The sequence below is a fragment of the Epinephelus fuscoguttatus genome, linkage group LG17 (genome assembly GCF_011397635.1).
Source record: "Epinephelus fuscoguttatus linkage group LG17, E.fuscoguttatus.final_Chr_v1".
NCBI classification, from domain to species: Eukaryota; Metazoa; Chordata; class Actinopteri; order Perciformes; family Serranidae; genus Epinephelus; species Epinephelus fuscoguttatus.
This window is the reverse complement of record NC_064768.1, coordinates 21,967,560-21,989,644: the sequence shown is the minus strand read 5'-3', so window position 1 is coordinate 21,989,644 and position 22,085 is coordinate 21,967,560. Positions and strand designations below refer to the sequence as shown.

At 42.4% G+C, this 22,085-nt stretch overlaps 1 protein-coding gene across 5 annotated transcripts in view; it reads right to left on the bottom strand.

Moving 5' to 3' along the window:
• Positions 1-6,824, bottom strand: part of csmd3b (CUB and Sushi multiple domains 3b) — a 471,159-nt gene extending 464,335 nt beyond the window's left edge. For all 5 annotated transcript variants that reach the window (XM_049601964.1, XM_049601965.1, XM_049601966.1 and 2 more), the window contains exon 1: positions 6,566-6,824. In XM_049601964.1, the coding sequence (XP_049457921.1) occupies positions 6,566-6,815 (250 nt within the window). In that variant the 5' untranslated portion in view covers positions 6,816-6,824. The remainder of the gene's footprint in view (positions 1-6,565) is intronic.
• Between the last annotated feature and the right edge of the window lie 15,261 nt (positions 6,825-22,085).

The window sequence follows — 22,085 nt, the reverse complement described above, 5'->3', positions numbered from 1 at the left end:
GAAAGAGGAGAAGCAAGGCTAATGGAGGACAGAAACTAAAGGAAGAACGGATGAAGGGAGATGGCAGATGTGGGATGTGAGAAAGGAGGTGATTATAAATTCATCATGGGTGAATGTTGGTAGGAGGAGGTAAGGGAAGAGAAGAATGGGCGATTAGGGGTGGAAGAAGATGGATGGAGAGGAAACAGTACTGAGTATGGAGCAGCCAAATATCAAGAATATGAATTTACACAATAAAACACACACTTGCTCAGTACTCAACAGGGGAGTTCCCAGGACAGCTAAAGCAGTAACACTAGAATCCAAGGATTTTCAAGGCAATGACACTGTGAGAGCAGGAGTGCTGAGCGTACAAACGAAATAGAAAAAGACATAGAGGGAGAACTTTAACTGAAATTGCAATGCCCTCTAATGTTGGAAAATATCAAAGGCTTCAAATTCATCAGGAAATGTGAAGCAACACACACTCAGCCTTGCTGCTAGGGAAGTGGTCATCTCCATCCAAAGAATTCAATTCACGGGCAACAATTTTGTGTTAGGAAAACAAGCTTTGTGTAGCATGAATCGACCACAAGTGCATTTTGTTGCGCAACACTGTATTGTGCAATGACAAAAAATGAATGAAATGAAAAAAGTAATGCTGCCTGCATCTCCAGAAAAATGATCCCTGCTAAGATATTTAGCATATTCTGTAATGGTGTTGTCAAAAATATTGATATAGCAATATACATATATTCATTCTAAATATCTTAAATGGTTCCAATACTCATTTTATCTCAGTATAGATACTCTGGTATCCACTGCACTTTTTTGTTATCTCTTTACCTTTAATGTTTACTCCAGCCATTCTACCATACTCTTGTGATTAACCAAAAAAATGAAGTTGTCATCTTTCAGCCTTATAAAATTTATTTATAAATAAATGTTTTAAATCGTATGTGCTTAATTTCAATTTTCCCCATGGTATCGGAAATGGTATTAAATATTGATATTCTTCATGGTATTGTATCAAACTTTTAAATCCCAGTATCATGACAGAACTTTTCTGTAGGTCGTTACTGAACCAGATGAGGGTTGTCAAAACTATCAACAGTTTGATACTTTTTTTAATACCACGTTTAAAACAATACGATCTCGGTAACTTCTACATTTGATAGTATCAAAAGGACCAAAGATATTAAAACAAAAACAGATCTACAATCAGATTTTCAACCTAAGGCTGCACAGATGAAACAGCAGGGAAGAAAATCAACTGGTCCTCAACCTGATGAAACAACAGGAAATGAAACAACAGGAGGGAAAATCAACTGGTCCTCAACCTGTGGCGTACACAGACTGTTCCCATGCACTGCTCGTATGTATACCTATCAAAGGTAATGCACCAGAATTATTGCATAACCTACGTTATTGTAAAGGCTGCAATCATGTGATTAAAGACCCAGCCATACTCTCAGGTCCACCTCCTCCATTTAACTCACCCTCCCACCTGCTCACTTACCCACCACGGGGTCTAGAGCCTTCAGCCGCTCGACCTCCAGTCTTCTGCTCTGGAACTCTCTACTGCAGGACATAAAAACATAAAACACTCGGACTCTGTCACCTCCTTCAAATCCCGCCTCAAAACTCAACTTTTCAGACAGGCGCACTCCCTTTAATCTGGACTGGAATGACCTCACTGTTGCACTTTACTGCTGTTTTATGTATTACGTTATGTTTTGCGTTTTTTGATTGTCATGTTTTACTGATTGTTTTATTATTATTGTCTTTTGTACAGTGACCTTGAGTGTCCTGAAAGGTGCCTATAAATAAAATGTATTATTATCATTATTATTATTATTATTATTATTATTAAAGTCCGTCTAAGGACACAGGTAAGGGTGGTGGATGGGTCCAACAACACAGGACTTCCTCCTGGGAGACTGGTGTTTGTGTCCATTGTGAAACCAAGTGAACTTTGAGTTATTCTGAGGTACATTATCTCCATGTTTCTTTTCTTAAACATAACCTTCATAAATTTACTTCCCTAAACCTAACTTACGTAACTTTATGTTAAGTACACAAGTATCTAGGGTCATTCATAGAAAATCATATATACTGCTGTGTGTGCATTTTTTTGTAAGACATCATACAAACTGGTATATGATGATACACTGCATTCTTTCTACCAACAAACCCACCACATGACTGGAGGCATGTGTTTAGTGAATACTTCTGTACCAGTACTTTGTGCAGGTTAATTTAAAGGTATCATGACATCATTAAACCAAATGTGTTCATTTTGAACCTATGAGCAAAATCTTAACTGTTAAATGTTTGGTTCCAAACTCGGGTAAACATCTTGCTAAAAGACTACAGTTGAAAATTAGCCAGCTGGCTAACCCTGTCACATTTACAGAAATGTTGATTAATGTGCATTGTCCTTTGAAATAAAATAAATAAAATTAAATAGCTTGAGGTCCCCACCCCCACATTTCCTTCTGCTACATTATGCTGCCATACTACTTCCGGCTTTAGTACTGAATGTTGACAGTGAGTTGAAGGAGGAGAGGTGAGGAAGGAAAAACAAGTAATTACAAGTTGTTGGTTGGAAATGCGGGAGAGGATTAGGTGAATGAAAGTCAAGAGGGACAGATGAGGAGAGAATGGAGTTGAGGATATGAAGACACACACCTTACTCTCTTTCCCATTCCTGCCTCCACATCTTCCCCCCTTTTCTCTCACTTTCTTCCTCACTAAGTCAAAAGTATTTATATGATCAGAGGCTGACTCTGCGACAGACACATCTCGCTCCCTGAGAAACCAGCCATAAGCCACAGGATTAAATGTGTGTTAGAGAGTCTGTGTTGCGCTAATGTTGAGTGTGAGAGTGCTCGTCTGCCTCGGTGTGTGTGTACACAGTGTACTAATAGTCCAAACCCATGTCTGTTTACGTGTGAATTCAGCAGAGAAAGACAAAGAGATGGTATCCCCCTGTGCTCGTCAATGCAGGCATAATCTTATGCCTCTGAACCCACCAGTAAACCTTATTATTAATTGTACATTGCATATCAATCCATAATTGACAGCAGAGAGTGATTACCAAAGTGCTCAACCAGTAACTAACACAGGTAAATGACTAGCAGTGGCACGTTAATGGATGACATCAATCAATGACTTATAATCAACACTGGAGTTGTAAACCGCACCAATCAATCTCTGATATCCACGGATGGGTTATAAAACCTGGTTGGAGGACCATTTCACTGCGCCTGACAGCCTGTCCAATTTAACACTGATGACCAGCATTAAATTACTAGACGCTACCAGGGGATGACTGATAAATTTCAATTTAGTCATGTTGCAAGAACAAAGCACTACATTTCCATGGCTAGTCAATGTAAATTAAATTAGCTATTTTTAGCCATCTGGTTTAATTAGTTGGTCACATGCTTTAGACTAGCTTTAAGAGAAACCTGTTTTAATTCCTCACCCCACCGATGACCAGACACAGATTACCAGGCTGTCTAAAGGATGATTACTATGAGATGATTGATCAGTATTAGTCCACTGATTGAGTGCTGATGAAATCCAAACTGTCAGTAAAAATCTGCAGTTGGGTTAATCCTAGAGGTGGTGCTGAAAAGAAGCTCAAACATAGATCTATTGCAAAGGTGCAGGTTGTGAGGCTGGAACGCAGCTCTCAGTTTGATTCTGACAGGCTGAATGTAGCCCAGAATACATTTAAGAGTCTGGGAGACGGTGAAAAATGTGTGTGGGTTTTGTCTTGTGTGCATGTGCGCACATGTGCGATTTAGTATGTTTGGTGAGTAAATTAAGCCTCTGGAGCCACAGGACAAATCTGACAGACGAAAAGGAAGAGAGAGGGAGCCCGAAGGAGAGATGAGAGCACAGAAGAAGTGCTGAGCAGAGGAGAGGAAAACAGAGGGGCAGGGGACAGGAGAGGGGAAGAGAGGAAGAGAGGAGAGGTGGAGTTAAGCTGAGCGGAGCAGCGGGGAGGAGGAGGAGAGGAGAGCGGATGAAACAGAGAAGAGGGGATCAGGGGGAAGAGGAAGAGCAGAGGACAAGTACAGCAATTTTTCAGCATCTGACTTAGAGGGAAACTTCATTTCAAGTTCATTTTTTTCACATAAACTTCAACATTAAATTGCAAGGCATTAAAAAACATACAAAAAGAGTAACACTTCCATGACAACCTGTCAGACAGGGTCCAAAGCAAGCTGAAACCTTTCATCACCCCTCTCTAAGACTGTCCTCTTGACCTCATTGTAGTGCAACACACTCCTCAATTAAAACCAAGTATCATGACAAAAGCCTACTCTGGGAACGGCGCTGTATCTTTGTGTCAAACATGTCATGAAAGCTGAGGTATTAATGTTTTTGTCCACTGGCTACAGCAGCGTGTGAATCCATTATTTCATTACTTTACCTTCTAGATTGGTTTTTCAGAACAGGATTGCGGGTCTATACAATGATTGGTTACCTGCCAATGGCCGGTAGAGTAGACTAATTCGCCAGCCACAGCCAAAATGTAACAGCATTTGGCTGGTGGCTGGTTTTAATTTTCCAGCCTCTTTTTAAAGCCCTGGTCCCCAAAATGTCAGCATGGATCAAGGGGACATTTAATTACACATTTATTTACCTTCCTGCTCACCCTTGACACTTAAAAAAATGATTTTATTTGCTTGCTGGCTTTGCCAACTTCTATATCTACCTTTGACATTTTATTAATCCTAATGAGAATTTGCATTCAACTCCCTTGAAGAAGCCTGAATTTGACCATGTTTATACCGCAAGGAGTATCTGACACTATGAGGTCTCTCACAGACAGCCATGAGGAGATCAGTGCCAAGATCTGTGTCCCCCAAGGCTTTAAAATGAGATCTTTTGTGCCTGAGGAAATCCCACCTTTTCTTGTCTTTGTTCGTTCGACACCCTCCAAATCACAATCTCTCATCTGTCTATCAGACCATAAAAAAAGCCTTTCCAAATAGGCTACAAAAAGCCTGGATATTCCTGGGTATTGTTTAAAGAGTAAAACTACATTCTTGTGGTGGTGCAAAGCCAAGTGTCTAGACGTTCCCAGTGTCGATTTGTTTAATCACTGTAGAAATCCATTATATTTCTGCTCCGTCAGCCTACACATGATCTCCCTACACTGGAGGATCATGCTGACTTTACAATGGCAATGACAAATGGTTCTCAAAAGCTGCTACAGTCGTTGGCTTTTTCAGGTTACCTTTGTCTTCCTGTACTCTTCACAAATAAAACAAACTCTCTCTGCTCACTAGTTCTTAACCCACGTAGTTTGCAAGTTACTTAGAAACCTCTTTCCCTTATTCATTTCCTGCCTCACTTCCTCACGAGCCCATTTCCAGTCTCTCAATCTCCCCTCCAGCCTCTTCCTCCCTATCCATTTTTTGCCTCCTCCGCTTCATCCTCCTCTCCCTTCCTCTTCTGAAGATACGGTGATGAATGGTCCGTTAGTTTCCATACCACTGAAGCCTCACCTGACGCAGCAATGGGTGTGTTTGCGTGAGTGTATGTGTGTTAGCTCCAGTGTGTGTCTGAACGAGATCAGACAGAGAAAGTCAAAATGTAAAGCAGAGGAAGACCAAGATGCAGACAGACAAAGAAAGTGGGAGAGTGTGCTATACTGTGAATATTTTAACATCCTATTTCACTCAAGACAGCGAGAGGAGGGGGGAGAGACAGAGAGAGAGAGAGTGGGGGGGACGGCAAAGTGTGAAAGTGTGTGTGAGAGCGAGAGAAAGGGGGAGACACCAGCATTATATAACATCTTTTAACCGAAATACAGCAGGAGTGGGACAAATGGGCACGGTGGTAGAAATTTGGGGGATAAAATGCTGTGTAAGGCCCGAGCCTCATCACTATAAACAACTCACGTTCACACACACGCACGCACAAACCCACACACACACAGACAAACACACTCCCGCACACACTTTGGTATAAGCAGCTCACGTTCGCTGCCACAGCCCAAGAGCTACCGCAAGAATATTTATTGGCTACCAGCTCAATGGCAGTATTGAAGAGAGGGATGGAGAGAAAAGGGGGGGGGGCAAACTGAAGCAAGCAGAAAATAAGGAAAGGAAAGAAGGAAGGAAGGAAGGAAGGAAGGAAGGGAAGAGGCTGTTGCCGGTTCTATCCCTCTCTCCTTCTTTCCCTTCATCCTCCCTGTAAGCCAATTTCTATTTCTCCTCTCTGCTCCGCAACACACCATACATCCAACGCACGCACCTCGCGCGCCCTCACGCACATCTCCCCTCTCACTCACACACAGTGCATAGACACCTCACAGACATCCTCGCGCACGCCCGCAGACACCCTCACACACACTCCGTCACCCCACACGCGCACAGAAGAAGCAGCATCTTTCTCATGACTGCAGTAGAGAGAGAGCAAAAAAAAAACTCAGCACCTCAGTCTCACCCAAACCGCGAGTGTTTGCGCGCGCGCGCGAGTGAGCGAGGGCGTTTATGTCACTGCGCGTGAGTGCGCCCATGACTGCTGCGTGTGTATGTGTGCGCGTGTCGCATCCCCTTACCTTGCGCGCGCGAGGAGAGCGAGCAGAGAACGAGACTCCACAGAAAACAGCGCATCACCGTCATCCCTCCGTCCGTCATCCTCTCGTTCATCCCTCTCAGCCTCCTCTTCGTCGTCCCCCTCTTCATCCTCGTCTTAGCCGACGAGGGGTGCGCGAGACAGCGTTCCGTGCCGCTATTAGTAATATCATTAACATCAATACATCTTCCGCGAGCCGAGCGCGAGCCCTCTAAGCTCTCACCGGGCCGCATGCTGCTTCACATCCAGAAAGCGGAGGGAGAGAAGGGGGGGGGGGAGGGGGGGGAGGAAGAGAGGGAGAGGGAGAGAGGAAGATAGAGAGAGAGAGAGAGAGAGAGAGAGAGAGGGGGGGGGGGGGACGCGTGCGTTTTCTTTGCCTCCTCCTTCTAACATAGACTAGATAAATCCTTCATATCCCAAAAATGAATTCAGTCAACATCCAGAGAGAAAGGCAGAGAGACAGAGGGGGGAGATGGGACGGGCACACAGGTTGTCTCTCTGTCTTTAAATCCACTCTCCGCTGCTCGTCGTTAATATCTCTCTATTCCGTCCCGTTCCCTTCAAAAGAGTGATAGAGAGCCAGGGAGAGATTCAAATCCACACTTCCTCCGGGCTGCATCCCCTCTTCATCCTGAAATATCCCTCTTTCTATTTGGCTTCCCCCCTTCCTTATAAGCCTCCCGTGTCGTTTCGCACAGTATGTGTCTCCTCTCCTCCGTCTCGCTTTAAAAAAAATCCTCTCTGTTCTGTCTCAAAAAATGGACAGGGATATTTGTTCTGTCTTTCTTCTCTGGCCGGATAACCCTCCTCTCCTCTCCTCCGTCTCTAGTCTCGTGCGTCTGACAAACCTTCCTCTTCTCTTTCCTCCTCTTCTCCTCCTTTCCTCTCACAAACAACGGCGAGGAAAATGTTGCATCTTCACCCCTCCTGAAAGAAGAGAAATTAATCACTCTCTCATCAGCCCACTATTCATTTAACTTCTTCTCGCATTAACCATCAGTCATTCCTCTTTTTTTTAAATTTCCTTACCAAACAAGCCAAACCACAGCTTGGTCGTCGCGTTGAGCCAGTCCTCCTTTAGTTCTCCGCCAAAGTCCAACGAGGAAAAGATAATACGACAATCCCCTTGTTGTCAGAAACCAGAGGAGACATGTATCATCCTCTCTGCTTGGTCTACTTAGGTCTTTTCTCCCGCTGTAGCGGCTAGTGCGTCTCTAGCTTCTCCCCGCCGGTACAGAGATGCTGCCTTCAAGTGCTCCTCGTAAGCTCCCGCTTCCACTCACGTGCTTTTGCTCGGAAATAACAGCAATAAAATGGACTCTCTGTTAAAAACCAACACAGTTGTTTGGGTGGATGTTGGTTTATTTTGAACATCAGGCTACGCAGAGCATACTGTGCGTGCTCATTGTGGATGCAGCAGTGTGAAAAGGACAAAATGCAGGGGCGTCCACTGGCACAGAGGAGTGGGCGCTTGCCAAAACTTTACCTACGGATGTCCAAATTTGATCAAATCAAAAAAAGGAAGAAAAACAAAATGCAGAAATTCATTTTAAAGCTCCATTAAAACTAAAAGGAAATCACATGGGGGAGAATAGTGCTTCCTATTAACAGTATTACATGATGTGGTGAGCTTTACCCAATAGTCACATGGACTGGCCTGTCATCACTCATTGATCCACTGGTCCACTGAAATGAAATCAATACAGGGAAGAGTTTGGGATTTGGAGGCACGTGATAGACGAAGACACTTGAGCGAATCTATTGGTCCGGTGAGGTGACACTGTTGAGTTCCTGATGGCACCCAATTGATTTTCTAGTCAATATTTGTCTACGTTTAGTAGCGATACAATTCAACTGTACTGTATGCTAAACCTGCTGTGGTAGTCCACAGCCTTGTAACACAGAATGTTTATACACTGGAATCTATTATTCATACCACTAAAAATTTTATTCATAATTATACTTTCAGTTGTTAAAACAGCTACTTTATGTTTTGTCTTGTTATCCTAGAAATTTCTTGATTGTACCATTTTCCTTGATCTATTTTAGGTTATTGCCATCTTATCCAGACAAATAAAAAATATCAACAGCAATAAAGGAAGCCACAAAGAAGCCTGCCTTCTGTCACCTCCAACTCAAAATAATATCACATATTTCAATTTCATTGGAAGTAATAAAAGTGTTGTAATTGGCACATTTCCTTTTCTTTTGTCAGTCAAAAGCACAATCACTTCTTTTCGCGCTCTCAAAAATACTGAGGCAAAGAATTAAATTGTGTATAGATTTTCACTTTAAAAAGAGAAAATGATAAAGTAGCTATCAAGTCAATAAGAGCATTTTTTGTTGTTATTGACTCGGTGCTGCTGTGAACTTAATATTCTGTACAAATATAAAAGACTCAAACCCAAACAGCTTGGAAGACACATACTCGCATCGCAACTCTCAAGTGTGTTTCATCAGCTCGAGTTTGCCAGCTGACATTTTTGTGGTTTAAGGAGAGTGGAGTTAATAATTGTGGAGTTCTTGCTCAAAACTGTGACAAAGTTCTATTTGTTGTCAGAATTTAACCACACTGATCACAGCTTCAGCAAGTAGAGACAGAGCGGATGTGAATAGTCGCCCAGTGAATGGTGGAATATGAGGCTTAGGTTTGATTCTGAGACGCTCTAAGCTGATTTCAACTACTGAATGAACTGTGTGGGTATCTGTTTTTTCACATTCATCAATTTTTTATTTACCCTCAGAGGAAGCCATGGCATCAGAACCCATCTCCGACCATCCGTTTTTTACTGCATGGCATGTGGTTTTCCTTCAAGGTTATGAATGGGGCTGTGCTCAGACTGGAGATGATGTTGAGTCCTTGATCTTGAGGCCATTTGAGTTAAGAGAGCTGGGAGCTCGTGGGTGCAGCTCTTGGAAACCTCACCGTTTGTAGAAAGGAAAGTGAGTGAGTTTTAATTACGTGGACTTATAACTGCAATGCTATCACTGGAAATGAAATAGTTACGCTACACGAGGTCATTTGAGGCTCACGCACTACCAGCAAACACCTGACACTGTTGAATATGAGCATCAAAAATGATTGAAAATCAAGAAGTAAACCAGACTATTAATGTATTTTGTTAACTATCATGCAAATGGTTCCTTATGTTTAATTTCATACTATCTTGTTACGTACTTTGTCTTTATCTGATAATCTGATCCAGTAAAGTTAAACCAACCGACTGCCCAAAGGACTTTTTTATTCATTAATTAAATAATGCTTTTAAAAAGGCTTGCTGCCACAAAAACAAATGCACTTTTCTAGACAAAAACAACCACTTCCATTCCTCAAAGGAAACACAGTTTTGCCATGTTCAATTAAACTTTGATAGAAATCTTCATTTAGTGAAACGTCTGGAGTATCAAACATGCAAACCTCATTTGGTAAACCAGTCGTGTTACTGGTCAATTTCATTCCCATACCATAATCAAAGTATTCACTTCTGATTTCTTGACCAATCATTTTCAGTCTGAGTGCAGCTTCAGTGTAATCTACAGCGTTCATGTTTGTGTGTTTGTCTGAAATCAGTTTAGGGAATTTATGTAAGGCGGAGGAATATCCTCACAGGTGTAGCTATATAAATGCGTCTGTGTGAGGGTTAATGAGAATATGTGTGGGTGAGTGTGCTTGCGTGCTTGAATGAATGTGTGTGTGTGTGTGTGTGTGAAATCTGCTCCCACACGTTCCCTTAAAGCACTCTTCTGCCATCTACAGGCATAGTCTCTCTCCCTTCTTCCTCCCTCCCTCCTTCTCCCCATCAAAAACCCCGGTGTTAATCATTCTGGCATCATCTAAATATTCACTGCACGACTCAGGGGTGTGCATGCTGTACAAACCGTCTGCACGCATGTACCTAACTGCATGTGTGCATCAAATCCTCTCCGCGCAGATTTGTGGGACCTACACGGGCTGTACGTCTGCGTGTTGCTTTCAGAAATCAATAAGCCATGTGTGAGGTTCGTGTCCTGAGAGAGAGACAGACAGAGAGGAAGAGAAAGAACAAGAGAGGAGAGTGGAGGGGAAGTGGAGGGAGGAGTGTGAGGTAGGAGATATAGAAGGGTGTGAAGAGGAGAGCAGGAGGAAGAAGGAGAGTATAGGATGAGAGAAAGAGAGGGACCCAAGAGAGAGGGAAATGGGCAAAGAGAGGAAAGAAGGCAATAAAACAAGAGGAGAGGCAAAATGTGTATGAGAGGACAGAAAGAGGGAGAAGGAAAGGAGGGAGAATGAGGTGAAGAGACGTAAGGGAAGGAGATGAGGGGAGGGAAAAAAAGGTGAAGGAAGGAAGACAGAGGGAGGGAGACAGAAGGAGGGTGAAGGGGAAAAATAGGAGGTACAAGATGTAAAACATTCAGGCTAGAGAATTGTAGATAGGGAGTGAAGGGGGGGGCAGAGGAGGGGGATAGGAGTCTGTGCCTAAAAAATAAAATGGAAATGTATGTGTGAGAGGGAGAAAGAGAGGGGAGAAAATGAGAAGGAATGAGATGGTCGAGCTGTAGAGACTTGCATGAGTAATCCACTTTTCTGAATGGTTCTTTGCAGTCGCCCCCAAAAAGTAGACATACTGAAAGGCAGATGTAATGTATTCCAGCATGTCCTAGAAACCGAGGAAACTAAGGTTCACATTACATACTTTACTTATTCAACTGTATATTAAGCCTCATCCAGAGCAGCCTCTGTCTCGCACGCAGGTAGAGCCATCAGTGTCTTGTTCAAAGTAACGCTGGCAGAACTGAACCTGGCAACTTGTCCTTGTTTATGCCTGTTGGCTCCCCGCAGAGTGGTACCCCTGGCTCTAACGAGGTTACATATATGATTGTTATTTTTCCAAAAACCTATTTATTTGTGTCCATTACAGTGCAGTTGTTCTGATCACAGCAATCACTTTGTTTTGTACGATTTGAGATGACAAGCCCCGTCTCTTTGGATCCTGGAGCCAACAGCTGACAAGTGCTTGAATCAATCTGCAATTTCTTCCCTGTACACAATCCGTATTGCTGTAATTGTGGCGGGCACAACGGAACATGGCAAATCTTTTAACGACCCTTTTACACAGATTATGTTTTGTATTGTGTTTGACGTATCTGTGAGTTCTCATGAAACAAGAGCGCACAGTGCAGCAGGCAAAGCTTAGAGGGAATTCATTAGTAACCCACAAGAAAGAGCAGTACTGTCCTCCTGTTTCCATGCAATGACAATTGTATTTTTAGTCAAACACCTTCTTTCTGTAAAAGCTAACAGAGACATTGGCAGCATGAGTTGAGGGATATTTTAGCACTGATATGAGACACTGTCAGGTGAAGTTTCTTTTAAATACTGTTTTTGAGTTTGAGCCTATAATTGCAAACTGCTGTATCACAATTTGAGACTGACTTAAAGTGCTGGACTTGTGAACAGCCTCTTCAACTTACAAAGTGAATCTATGACACATCATCTCACAACCTCAAAAGGAAAAAGAGTTGCAAAAACTTGTTATACATATACGGGATGTACAAAAATGCAACAAGTCCTCAAACCCATACAACTACATAAGTCGTACGTTCCTGCCCTCTGAATACAACTCACAGAAGTGTTTCCTAAATTAGCACCCCTACAGTACTGATGATCAATGAAACAGTTTCTAGCCTATCCACCTTATTTTCAAACACGGAAGTAAATAGTGATCACCTTCCGTTTTTTTGTGACTTCCCGTCAGCCGCTTTCCCTCATGCTTTCCCTTACCGGAGCTAACGGTGCAAGCTATTTTTTTTCAATTTTCAGTTGTTTATTAGGCAATCAGTTAGTTAGTTAGTCAGTCTGTGTATTTTATATAGATAACCGTGCCCACATTTCCGTTATAACGGAAATTTATTCCCTCTAAATGTGAATAAATCGCACATCAATCAAAAACTATGAACCAAAAAAGCACAATCTATCCGAGTGAGACAAACTACTTGATCCCCGTCTCCAGTGTACCAGCAGAGAACCCGCAGAACCGAATCAGCGAAAACACACCGGGCTAAGCCTCTCTACCTGAGCAGCTGAAGCTGCGGCTCGCACCCTGGACACACAGACGGTGCTTCTGCATGCCAGCCAAACGTGTGCGCAACTGTGAGAAATAAGCGACATACACTCCTAACACAGGACGGGTTGTTTTTATTGACTGAGTTGATCATTAAGCCGTAGTGATGCGCGGATTGGCTCTGATAGCACCCGAATCAGCATGTACGCATCAATCATCCAGCCGTTACAACATGATTGAGCTAGCAAAGCAGATTTGTGTTGCTGTGTGTGGTATTTATTCAGTTTTGGCAAATCACGATGTCTAGAAAGCATCAGTGGCTGCAGCTGACAGCTAACAGCCTAACAGCAGCAGCAAAGCTAACATCAGGACGTCATCTGTTAAAAGCGTCCCGTTGTCGGATACGACATGAAACTACTCCAGTTGGCTCAATCATGTTGTAACTAAGACATCCGCTGGAAAAAAAAAAATTTCACGGACCGTTTATTGAGGGCGGCAGTAGCTCAGTCCATAGGGACTTGGGTTGGGAACCAGAGGGTCGCCTGTTCGAGTCCCCGTCCGGACCAAAATATGGAGCATGGACTGGTGGCTGGAGAGGTGCCAGTTCACCTCCTGGGCACTGCCGAGGTGCCCTTAAGCAAGGCACCGAACCCCCCAACCACTTGGGGTGCCTGACCAAAGGACAGCCCCCTCACTCTGAGATCTCTCCACTTTGTGCATGTATAGGTCCTGTTTGTGCATGTGTGTGTCTTTCGGATCTGTGTGTAATTGACAAGCAAGAGTGAAAACATCCCCTCAGGGGATTAATAAAGTAAATAAACTTAACTTAAACTTAACTTAACTTATTGAGTTACAGACACCGCTAACGGCTAACAGCTAACGGTTAGCCCAGCTAATCTACGATAACCATGTTATTAATTACAAACAAAATGTGCACTCAGAAATAGTAATGTTTGTTCAATCATTGTGTTTATAGACTTTAGTGTCGCACAAAAAAACGGAAGCTGGCTGCATTCTGTTTTGCCTCCGTGTTTCCGTGAAAAATAAGATGGATAGGACTGGAAAGGGTCTCAGTTTGAAACACATGGTTAACATTATGAAATGGCAGCTGCACGGAAACTACACATTCAGGTTTAGGCTACGTAACTCCTTGGTTAGGTTCATAAAAAAGATCAAAAAGATCATTCTTTCATCACTGAATCCAAGTGAAAGTTTGTTCCACGGTATTCTGGAAATATTGTTGTTCAAGAAAATGAGACAGACAAGGTCACAGTGAACTTAACCTTTGACCTATGGCCACCAACAAGTAATCATTTAGTTTATGAGTCCAAGTGGACATTTGTGACAAATTTGAAGAAATTCCTTAAGGGTGTTCTGGAGATATCACATTCACAAGAATGAGACAGACAAGGTCACAGTGACATTGACCTTTGACCAAAGACCACCAACAAGTTATTAATTCATTGATGAGTCCAAGTGGACATTTGTGCCAAATTTGAAGAAGTTCCCTCGAGGCGTTCTTGAGATATTGTGTTCACAAAGATGGGATGGACGGTCCTTTGCTGACCCGCCCCAACTGGGCTTCCAGTTGCTACGTTGCTATCAAATGCCTCAGTCTTGCCTCACACCTCATTATGGTATAAATATGGTATAAATAATGTATGATATGGTGATAAAGATTATTATATTATCATCATATTATTTTGTCATTTCTCTTCATTGCTATATTATAATTCGAATGATTTTGCCATTACATCAGAAATATTTTTTTTCATAACATTAACGCTATGTCTCTTTTTGTTTTCTCTCTGTCACACCCCATAGCCTACCTCTCACGCCACACACCAACCTGTCCAGACTTAGGACACACACAGGCACACATTTCGCACACATTCAAGAAGTGGTAAGATTTTAAAAAATGACATGAGAGAAAAGTTCAAAGCCTGCCAACTCTCCTCAGAGATGCTGCCAATTGCTTCGTGAAGTGTGCATCAATTGCAAATTGCCAGTTTCATAGAGTTACAGAAATGTTCACAAGCAGCTCCCAATTACAAAGTTGGAAAGGTACTGTATGGGGGGAGTGGGTCAGACGCTATTCTACCGTCTGACAAGTACTTCTGGTGAACCATTCTGACTCCTCGGGAATCCATTCAGCGATTCATCAGACACTATAGTCCACTTTCCCAGTGTAAATGGTAAATGGTAAATGGACTGCACTTATATAGTGCCTTTCTAGTCTTCTGACCACCCACAGTGCTTTTACACTACATGTCACATTCATCCATTCACGCACTAGTAGCCAAGGCTACCATGTAATGTTCAGATTAGTCAATATTACACACATTGGAGGAGAGCAGTGAATGGCACAAGGTTCTGCTTTACAAAATGCAATGTAGTAAAAAATTAAAAAAATAAGTTTGTTTTGTTTCTGGTGTGATCTCTATCTCTCTATTCTTCTTTGCTATTTATGGACCCACCTGACAGACTAGTAAGGGCTCATTTATGCTCAGTGTTAGATACGGAGACAGAGATAGACGGACCCTTTTGTAAGTCCTCTGCGTTCATTTCCTCCACAGTTGTGCATGTTTTCTGAAAGCTTACGGATACGGACGAAACATAGCAGTACCACCAGAGATCGTGGAGGCAGTGTAGTGTAGTTCAAGCGAGATACGACCGCGGGAGATGATGAAGAAATTCAAATAGTAGTGGAACGGAACAAATTGGTAATACATTAGAAAATAATTATCTGTCCACAATTCAGCATGTATATACATAATGGCCGCACAGACCATCACTTTCTGCAATATTACAACATCCTCCACTGTCGCCTTGTTTGTTGTTGAATGAAACATTTGACCCTGCCCTCTAGTGCCATCTATTGACTGTATCTATGCCGTCATATAGGACGCATTGAAGTATAAGGGTAGTGGCATTTACAACATTTGAAAGAGACGTATCTATCTATTTTCAAACATAAAGGGAGTATAAGTGAACCTTAAGTTGTAGTTAAAACAGTGGGCAAGAAAAGACACTTAGGTAGTTGCCTCACGCAGATTTCACATTCTGCTGAATGCTAATATGCCACTGTCCACTGTGAGAGGATCCATGATTCTTTGCAAAAATCAAGCATATTTCATTCGAAGGGGACTCCCTACAGATGCAGTGGCTATGCTCGAGAACAGCAGGACCACAACATCCTCACAGCAGGGTGGCAACAAGACCCTGTCAGATGTGTATTCTGACTATTTGACTCACGCCCTTCTGGGACTGGCATAAAGCGGTCACGTCTGTAAATGAGCATTGAGGAGGCGGCTTAACTGCAACTGTGGAACATAGAAATTCCATTTTGTAAGAAGTCTTGTGAAGAGCAGCATCCAAGCAAAACAAAAAGGACGGATTTATTTATTTTTTGTCAGAGGAGTGCGGTCCCTCAACGGGATACCCACTAATGAGGTAATTGACTAACGAGATATCCAATCAGGAGCCACAGTGCCGGAGGGCGGGAAGGCGGCTGCTGTCGACACAATCGAGTGATTCCCATTTTGCAAACACACACACACACACCGAGGCATTTATGCCCACACACTCTTCAACAGAGAGAATATTTGTTCATCACCAGCTGCCTGTGTACAAGCAATGTAGCTTGTGGGGTGTGTATGGAGAGAGACAGATTGTATATGGGTGCGGGAATGTGTGTGTGTCTGTGTGAAAGGGGGAAATGTAGAACAAGCAGCAGCATCATTGACTTTACAACAAGGTGCCAGTGGCTATTGCAAGCAGACACACCCACCCACACACACACACTCACACACACCAGGTTTTGGCTCTGATTAGTTTCACACATGGCAGGCAACATCAGGAGTGTTACCCTCGGTTATTGTGAGGATAGATACAGATGCCATCTGATTGAAAAGAGGAAGAGGGGAGGAATGGAATTACTGTCAGTGTCCTGCAGAATCCCTGTATGTGCAACAGTCAACTGGTGATATGAGGTTTCTCTGACATGCTGACAACATTTTGTATATTTTATTGTGTTCATGTTGAGGTGAAGGCTACCAAAGTGCATTATGTGCTGAGTAAGTCCCATGACTGACAATGATAAAAACATATGGCCTCATTTCTCTTCATTTCTGAAAAGTTGTGATTTCACCGCTGTCAGACCGCATAGACATGGATGGATTACTTGAACGGGCCAACCGGGGCACAGGCCCAGGGGTCCAAAATGTCAGGGGCCCTCATGGCCTTCACCTGCAAAATGTCACCGATATTAACACGTACCGACCAGGAAGAGACATAAAAAGACTACGAAGAGATGCAAAGGAACTGCAAAGACACACAAAGTAACTCCAAAAAGGGGCAAAACAACTTCAGACACAAATTGACTACAAAGAAATACAAAAGACCGAAAAAATCAGAACTACGGACTCACAAAGCAGCCGCAAGCGACACAAAATGACCACATATAGAATTACCACAAAACCACAAAAAGATGCACAACAGCTACAAAGAGACACTAAACAACAACAAAACAAGCGCAAATATGCAACAGCTACAATTACGTACGCACAGGCACTCATGCGTTACCTTTTTTCTCCAACTGGAATGAACAATCTTTCCAAAAAATCTTTGGCACATCTGTGAATCCTTTTGGAAGTAATATGCCTCTTTGCAATAGGCCTCATTTGTCCAACAGAAACACACTCCTTTACGCACATAAACTTGACCTCCATGCCAAAAAAATTTATCCTCCTAAGGCAAAGAGTGGGGAAATTTTTGTGGACCTACCAACCAACCAAGAGAGAGAGTGAGCTACAGAGCTGCTGGGCATAGCTTAAAAAGGGGTTAAACTATCAAATTGTTGGCTAGAGCGGTCGTCTACTAATCAGAAGGTCGGTGGTTCAATCCCTGGCCCCTGAAGTCCACATGTCGAAGTGTCCTTGGGCAACACACTGAACCCTAAATTGTTCCTGTGTGTGACACTGGTGTGTGAGTGTGCATTTGCATGGATATTGCTCCTGATGAGCAGGTGACTCTGCCACCAATGTGTAAATGTGTGTGAATGAGTGAATGCTGGCTTGTCCTGTTAAACGCTTTGAGTGGTAGCTAAGATGAGAAAAGCATTACGTAAATGCAGACAATTTAAAAAGCCAAGACACACCAAACCAACCTCAGAGAACTAGAGGCAACGAAGGCCCCCTGCTGATTCGCCCAAAAAAGTTGACACATGAGCTCATCGCAAAGACCACTGCCGATGCTCAACCAGCACATGCGCTCTGCACCAGTGTGAGAGGAAATAACTCTCCACACCAGCAGACAGGGGTATTCCGTGAATCTCATTCAAAAAAGGAAACCAGAAGACTGTCTTGCCATTAGTTAGCCAGTAAGCACATTAACAACACAATCCAATGTTGAAAGAACGCAAATAACACAAACCATCACAAAATGTTTCTGCTAAAGAAAATAATCTTTCTTAATATGCTAAATTTGTTTTGGTCTCACTCCCTCTGGACTTAAGCTCTTTATAGGAGCTAAGTCTTACACTAGCTACTGAGATGCTTGACCCAGAGTAACCTGGTTGACACCCCTCGCTAACTTACTGGTTTCTCACCCTAACGTTACCGTTCTTGATGCTCAGTAAAGGAGTCCGGACGCTGGTCTTGTGGTGCATTATAATTCGGATTTACTGACAACTGATCATACAAAGAAAATGCCGGCAGTTAGCGCCACAGCGGTCAAAACCTTTTGCCCTTCCGGGTCAAACACCTGATATTCATAGTGAGGTCACATCCTAAAATACCTGAATTCACCAGGTGACAGTACAGTGCCCCCCAATGCCGACACAGTGAATTACACAGTTAAAAGCAAACCACCCAATAACATATTTGGCTCCTATACTCTTTGTTTGCTTTCCTCACTTCCATTTCTTTGCAGGTGGCAATGCTGATTCAACATGCTGAATTGGTGAAAAAAAAAGAGTCAACTAATACTGATAAGGGCCAATGATGCGGGACACACTGCATCAATGAAGATATCTGATGCTCACTAACAGCCCAACTTTAACTGACTGCTGACCATCTGCTTGGTGTGGCAGGGTCTTAAAGTCTGCATGTCTTGCTGTATGTAGGAATGGTGGTGGGGCCTTGTGCATATCTGTGCCCAGGGGTCCATTGTCTCATAATCCGCCCATGCCCCCAGATGTGATGCAGGAACCTTTTGTGTCAAAAAAATAAACTTTTTTGAGTGCCGATGTCCGCTGCTGTTTACAGATGTCTTTTTGGCATTTAAGATTAATAATCGAGGGCCTAAGGATTCAAGCATTTTCACTACATGACAGAAACTGTAATCTATTAAATGCAAATCTGTAGATTCTTTACTTTGTTTACTCCCAATGATGCATTCAAGTGACATTTATCTTAAGTGTTTTAGTTGATAAGAGGAATGTTTTGTCACCAGTGACACAGAAAACACAAATTTTAATGGATTAACAGTTCAGAGAGGTGTGAGAGTGATCCGAGTAGTGCTGTACTGTTGCACACTGAAGCAACATACTGATGTGGCATCTGGTTTTTACGAGGGGGAAGCTGATGTGGGCTCCAGCCATCACTTCCCATTACTTTCAGATAGTGGTGATTTGAATGTAATCTACTGCACTCCATTGCACCATGTATGTGTGTGTACACGTGTGTGTGGTCATAGGTGTTTTGTGTGTGATCTCTATTAAGCAGTGATGGACTGTGGTGTGCAGCCATTTTGAGTGAGATGGACTGAATCTAAGTATTGTACTGCCTGCTCTGATACTCTCTCCCTCACTCTGTCTCTACGTCTCGCTCTCACCACTTTCCTCTTTTTTTCCACTCTCGCACACTGCCTGCAGGGAAAGGAGGAATCTTCTAAAGCGGTTATTTATCTACATCTCATTCCCTCTTTTCACTACCTCTTTCCACTCTACACTATCCGAGCAGGACACAAACACACCCTCAATCACGCACACATGCACAGCTCGGGCGTTTTTGGGTTGTAAATCCAGCACCAACCAAGGAGCTGTCACCAGCCACACCTGATAAATAAGGGGCGTTTGTGCCGTGTGTGCATGTGTGAGTACGTCGGCTATGTGTGTGTATGTGTGTTTGGGATGAGGGGTGTCGAATTTATGGCTTTCAGTTTAATGAAGTGAACAATGAGGCCACACTTAGAAAATCATCAAAGGATAGAGAGGGGGATGAACACAGTGGGGTACAAGTAGTCTTTCCATTATGCCAAGTCGGAAAGAGAAAAGAGGAGACCGTTTGTTGTGCTTGTAATTCTCTTTATGATTTAAAAAAATGAATAAATAAATAAAAAATTGTTGTATCTAATAATTAACAATCATCCAATCTTTATTAATTTGATTATTAAAATAAACTCAATAAATGTTGATCATGGAATTGCCTTAACCTGCATTAAAGAAGTATTTTACAGCCGGAAAGATCGTCTTTTCATCAATATGGGCCGTCTACTCAGTAGAAAGACGCAAATACATTTAAAATTAGTGCCATATGTTGTTGCTCAAGAGGTAGAGAACCTACAACCACCAGAATGCAATGCACCACACCCCTAATACACATCCCTGCATGTGGGTGACATAATGCAAGGTTAGCTATTTTTTTCACAGGAAACAATATGGTGACTGGCTGCGAACAAATGATCTCAACTTACAGTTAAAAAATAAATTTAAATATGTTTCCGATAACATTCAAGGCGAGAAAATAACAACACAGTAACTCTAAGACTTGATCAACACTTCTTAGTTTGATTTCAGCCCTTGTTTATACAATACAGTAACAAATCACAAATTCTGTATTACAGCCAAACAGTGCACTAAAATATGTTTATAAACACGTTTTAGGTGAGAAACATGTGTTACAGTAACAGAATCTTGGGTTACCTCTTAGTTTTCCTCCTCATCACAGAAACTGTTTGTGCACATTACAAGGTTATGATTATAATCCCTGGCCTGATCACTGCCTTTACAGAAGAATCAAGCATAGCCTGAATTTATTTCAAGGTCCAAATACCAGGCATGAATATTTGAGAGACTACCTGCAGTAGACTGAGGAGGCTCCCACCCAGGCCACACTGCCTACCCCTACCTGTGTGTGATGGCTGCCTTATGTGGCGGGTACAGTGCGGTGCCCACATAGAGAGGGTTGCTGCTGTGACAGTGCCTACCAGCCCTATCTCTCTGCATTGTTTGCCTTTGATAATAATCATCAATAAAAGAATATTTCATGTTATCATCAGTAGAATGAATGTTTATTATAGACACAAAAGAGTAAGAAGTTTATGCTCAATCGCGAGTAACAAATAGTAGAAAAAAAGCCTTGTGTTAGTGAAATGAGAATGAAAGGGAATGAATTAAAGGGATGTTGTCTGCAGAAACACCACAGGGCTTTTAATATGAAACAGACAGAGGAAATGTTAAGGATAAAAATGTTTAAATTTTGTCATGTTTGTGAGATATCCTACAGACATGACACATTGAAACTGTAGTAAAAGGTGTAATGTTGCTGGTATGATATCAATACCATAACATTTTCACTGTGTGATTCTGCTGAGAACCTTGCACATCATTAAAAAAAAAAAAAAGAAAAGAAAAGAAAAAAGCAACACACTGAATCTCTTGATGCAGTCGAGCCACAGTGCTCTTGTCGACTGTGCGGCTAACCTGTCGACACAGACACTGAAATAAAAAGCAAGAGGTTCTTTGACGCACAGACGCTCAGATGGGCGGTGTGGCCCGGTCTCATATGAAACATGTATGAAGGCTCATCAGCTGCTTTTTCTGTAGTTTTGTTTTCCTTTTAGTGTCCTTGAATGAGTCATACAGCAGCTACGTACATCACACGCATTAAACTGCAGGAGGCATGTCAATTTCCTTCCTGCCCTTTCAATTACTTTTAACTCTGATCACATGGGAATGACCTTAACAACATCAACATGTTGATATGACCTGCAATGTAAAGAACAGCCATGGTGCAGGGTTACAGCTAACATGCTGCTGCTGAAAACTGGAAAGCATTTTATCTGCAGCTCTGGCATGGATTATGTCACAAGTGTTTTGATGAACAGATGCAATATGTCATTTCCCCAAGCGATGCATTTTTATCATTTTTGTAACACCTAATAATGGGATTTTTTTCAAAGAGGTGTCGTATTTATTATGAACACCTTTTTCACAAAATGAGTGTCAAAGGGTTTTGCCTATCAGATCTTGCAGGTTAGATGGGGGAGTGCTGTATTACACTTTTTTTTATTAGAGTAATGGGGTCAGACAGGGTGGGGTGTTATCTTAACTATTGTTTTACTAGTATATATAAAAAAAATGTACTAGGTTAAATGCTTGTTAAAAAGGCCATGTTTCACATAATTAATCTTTTCATCCATATTTAACGCAGATTATTTAAGGTTTTTTTCTTTCTCCAC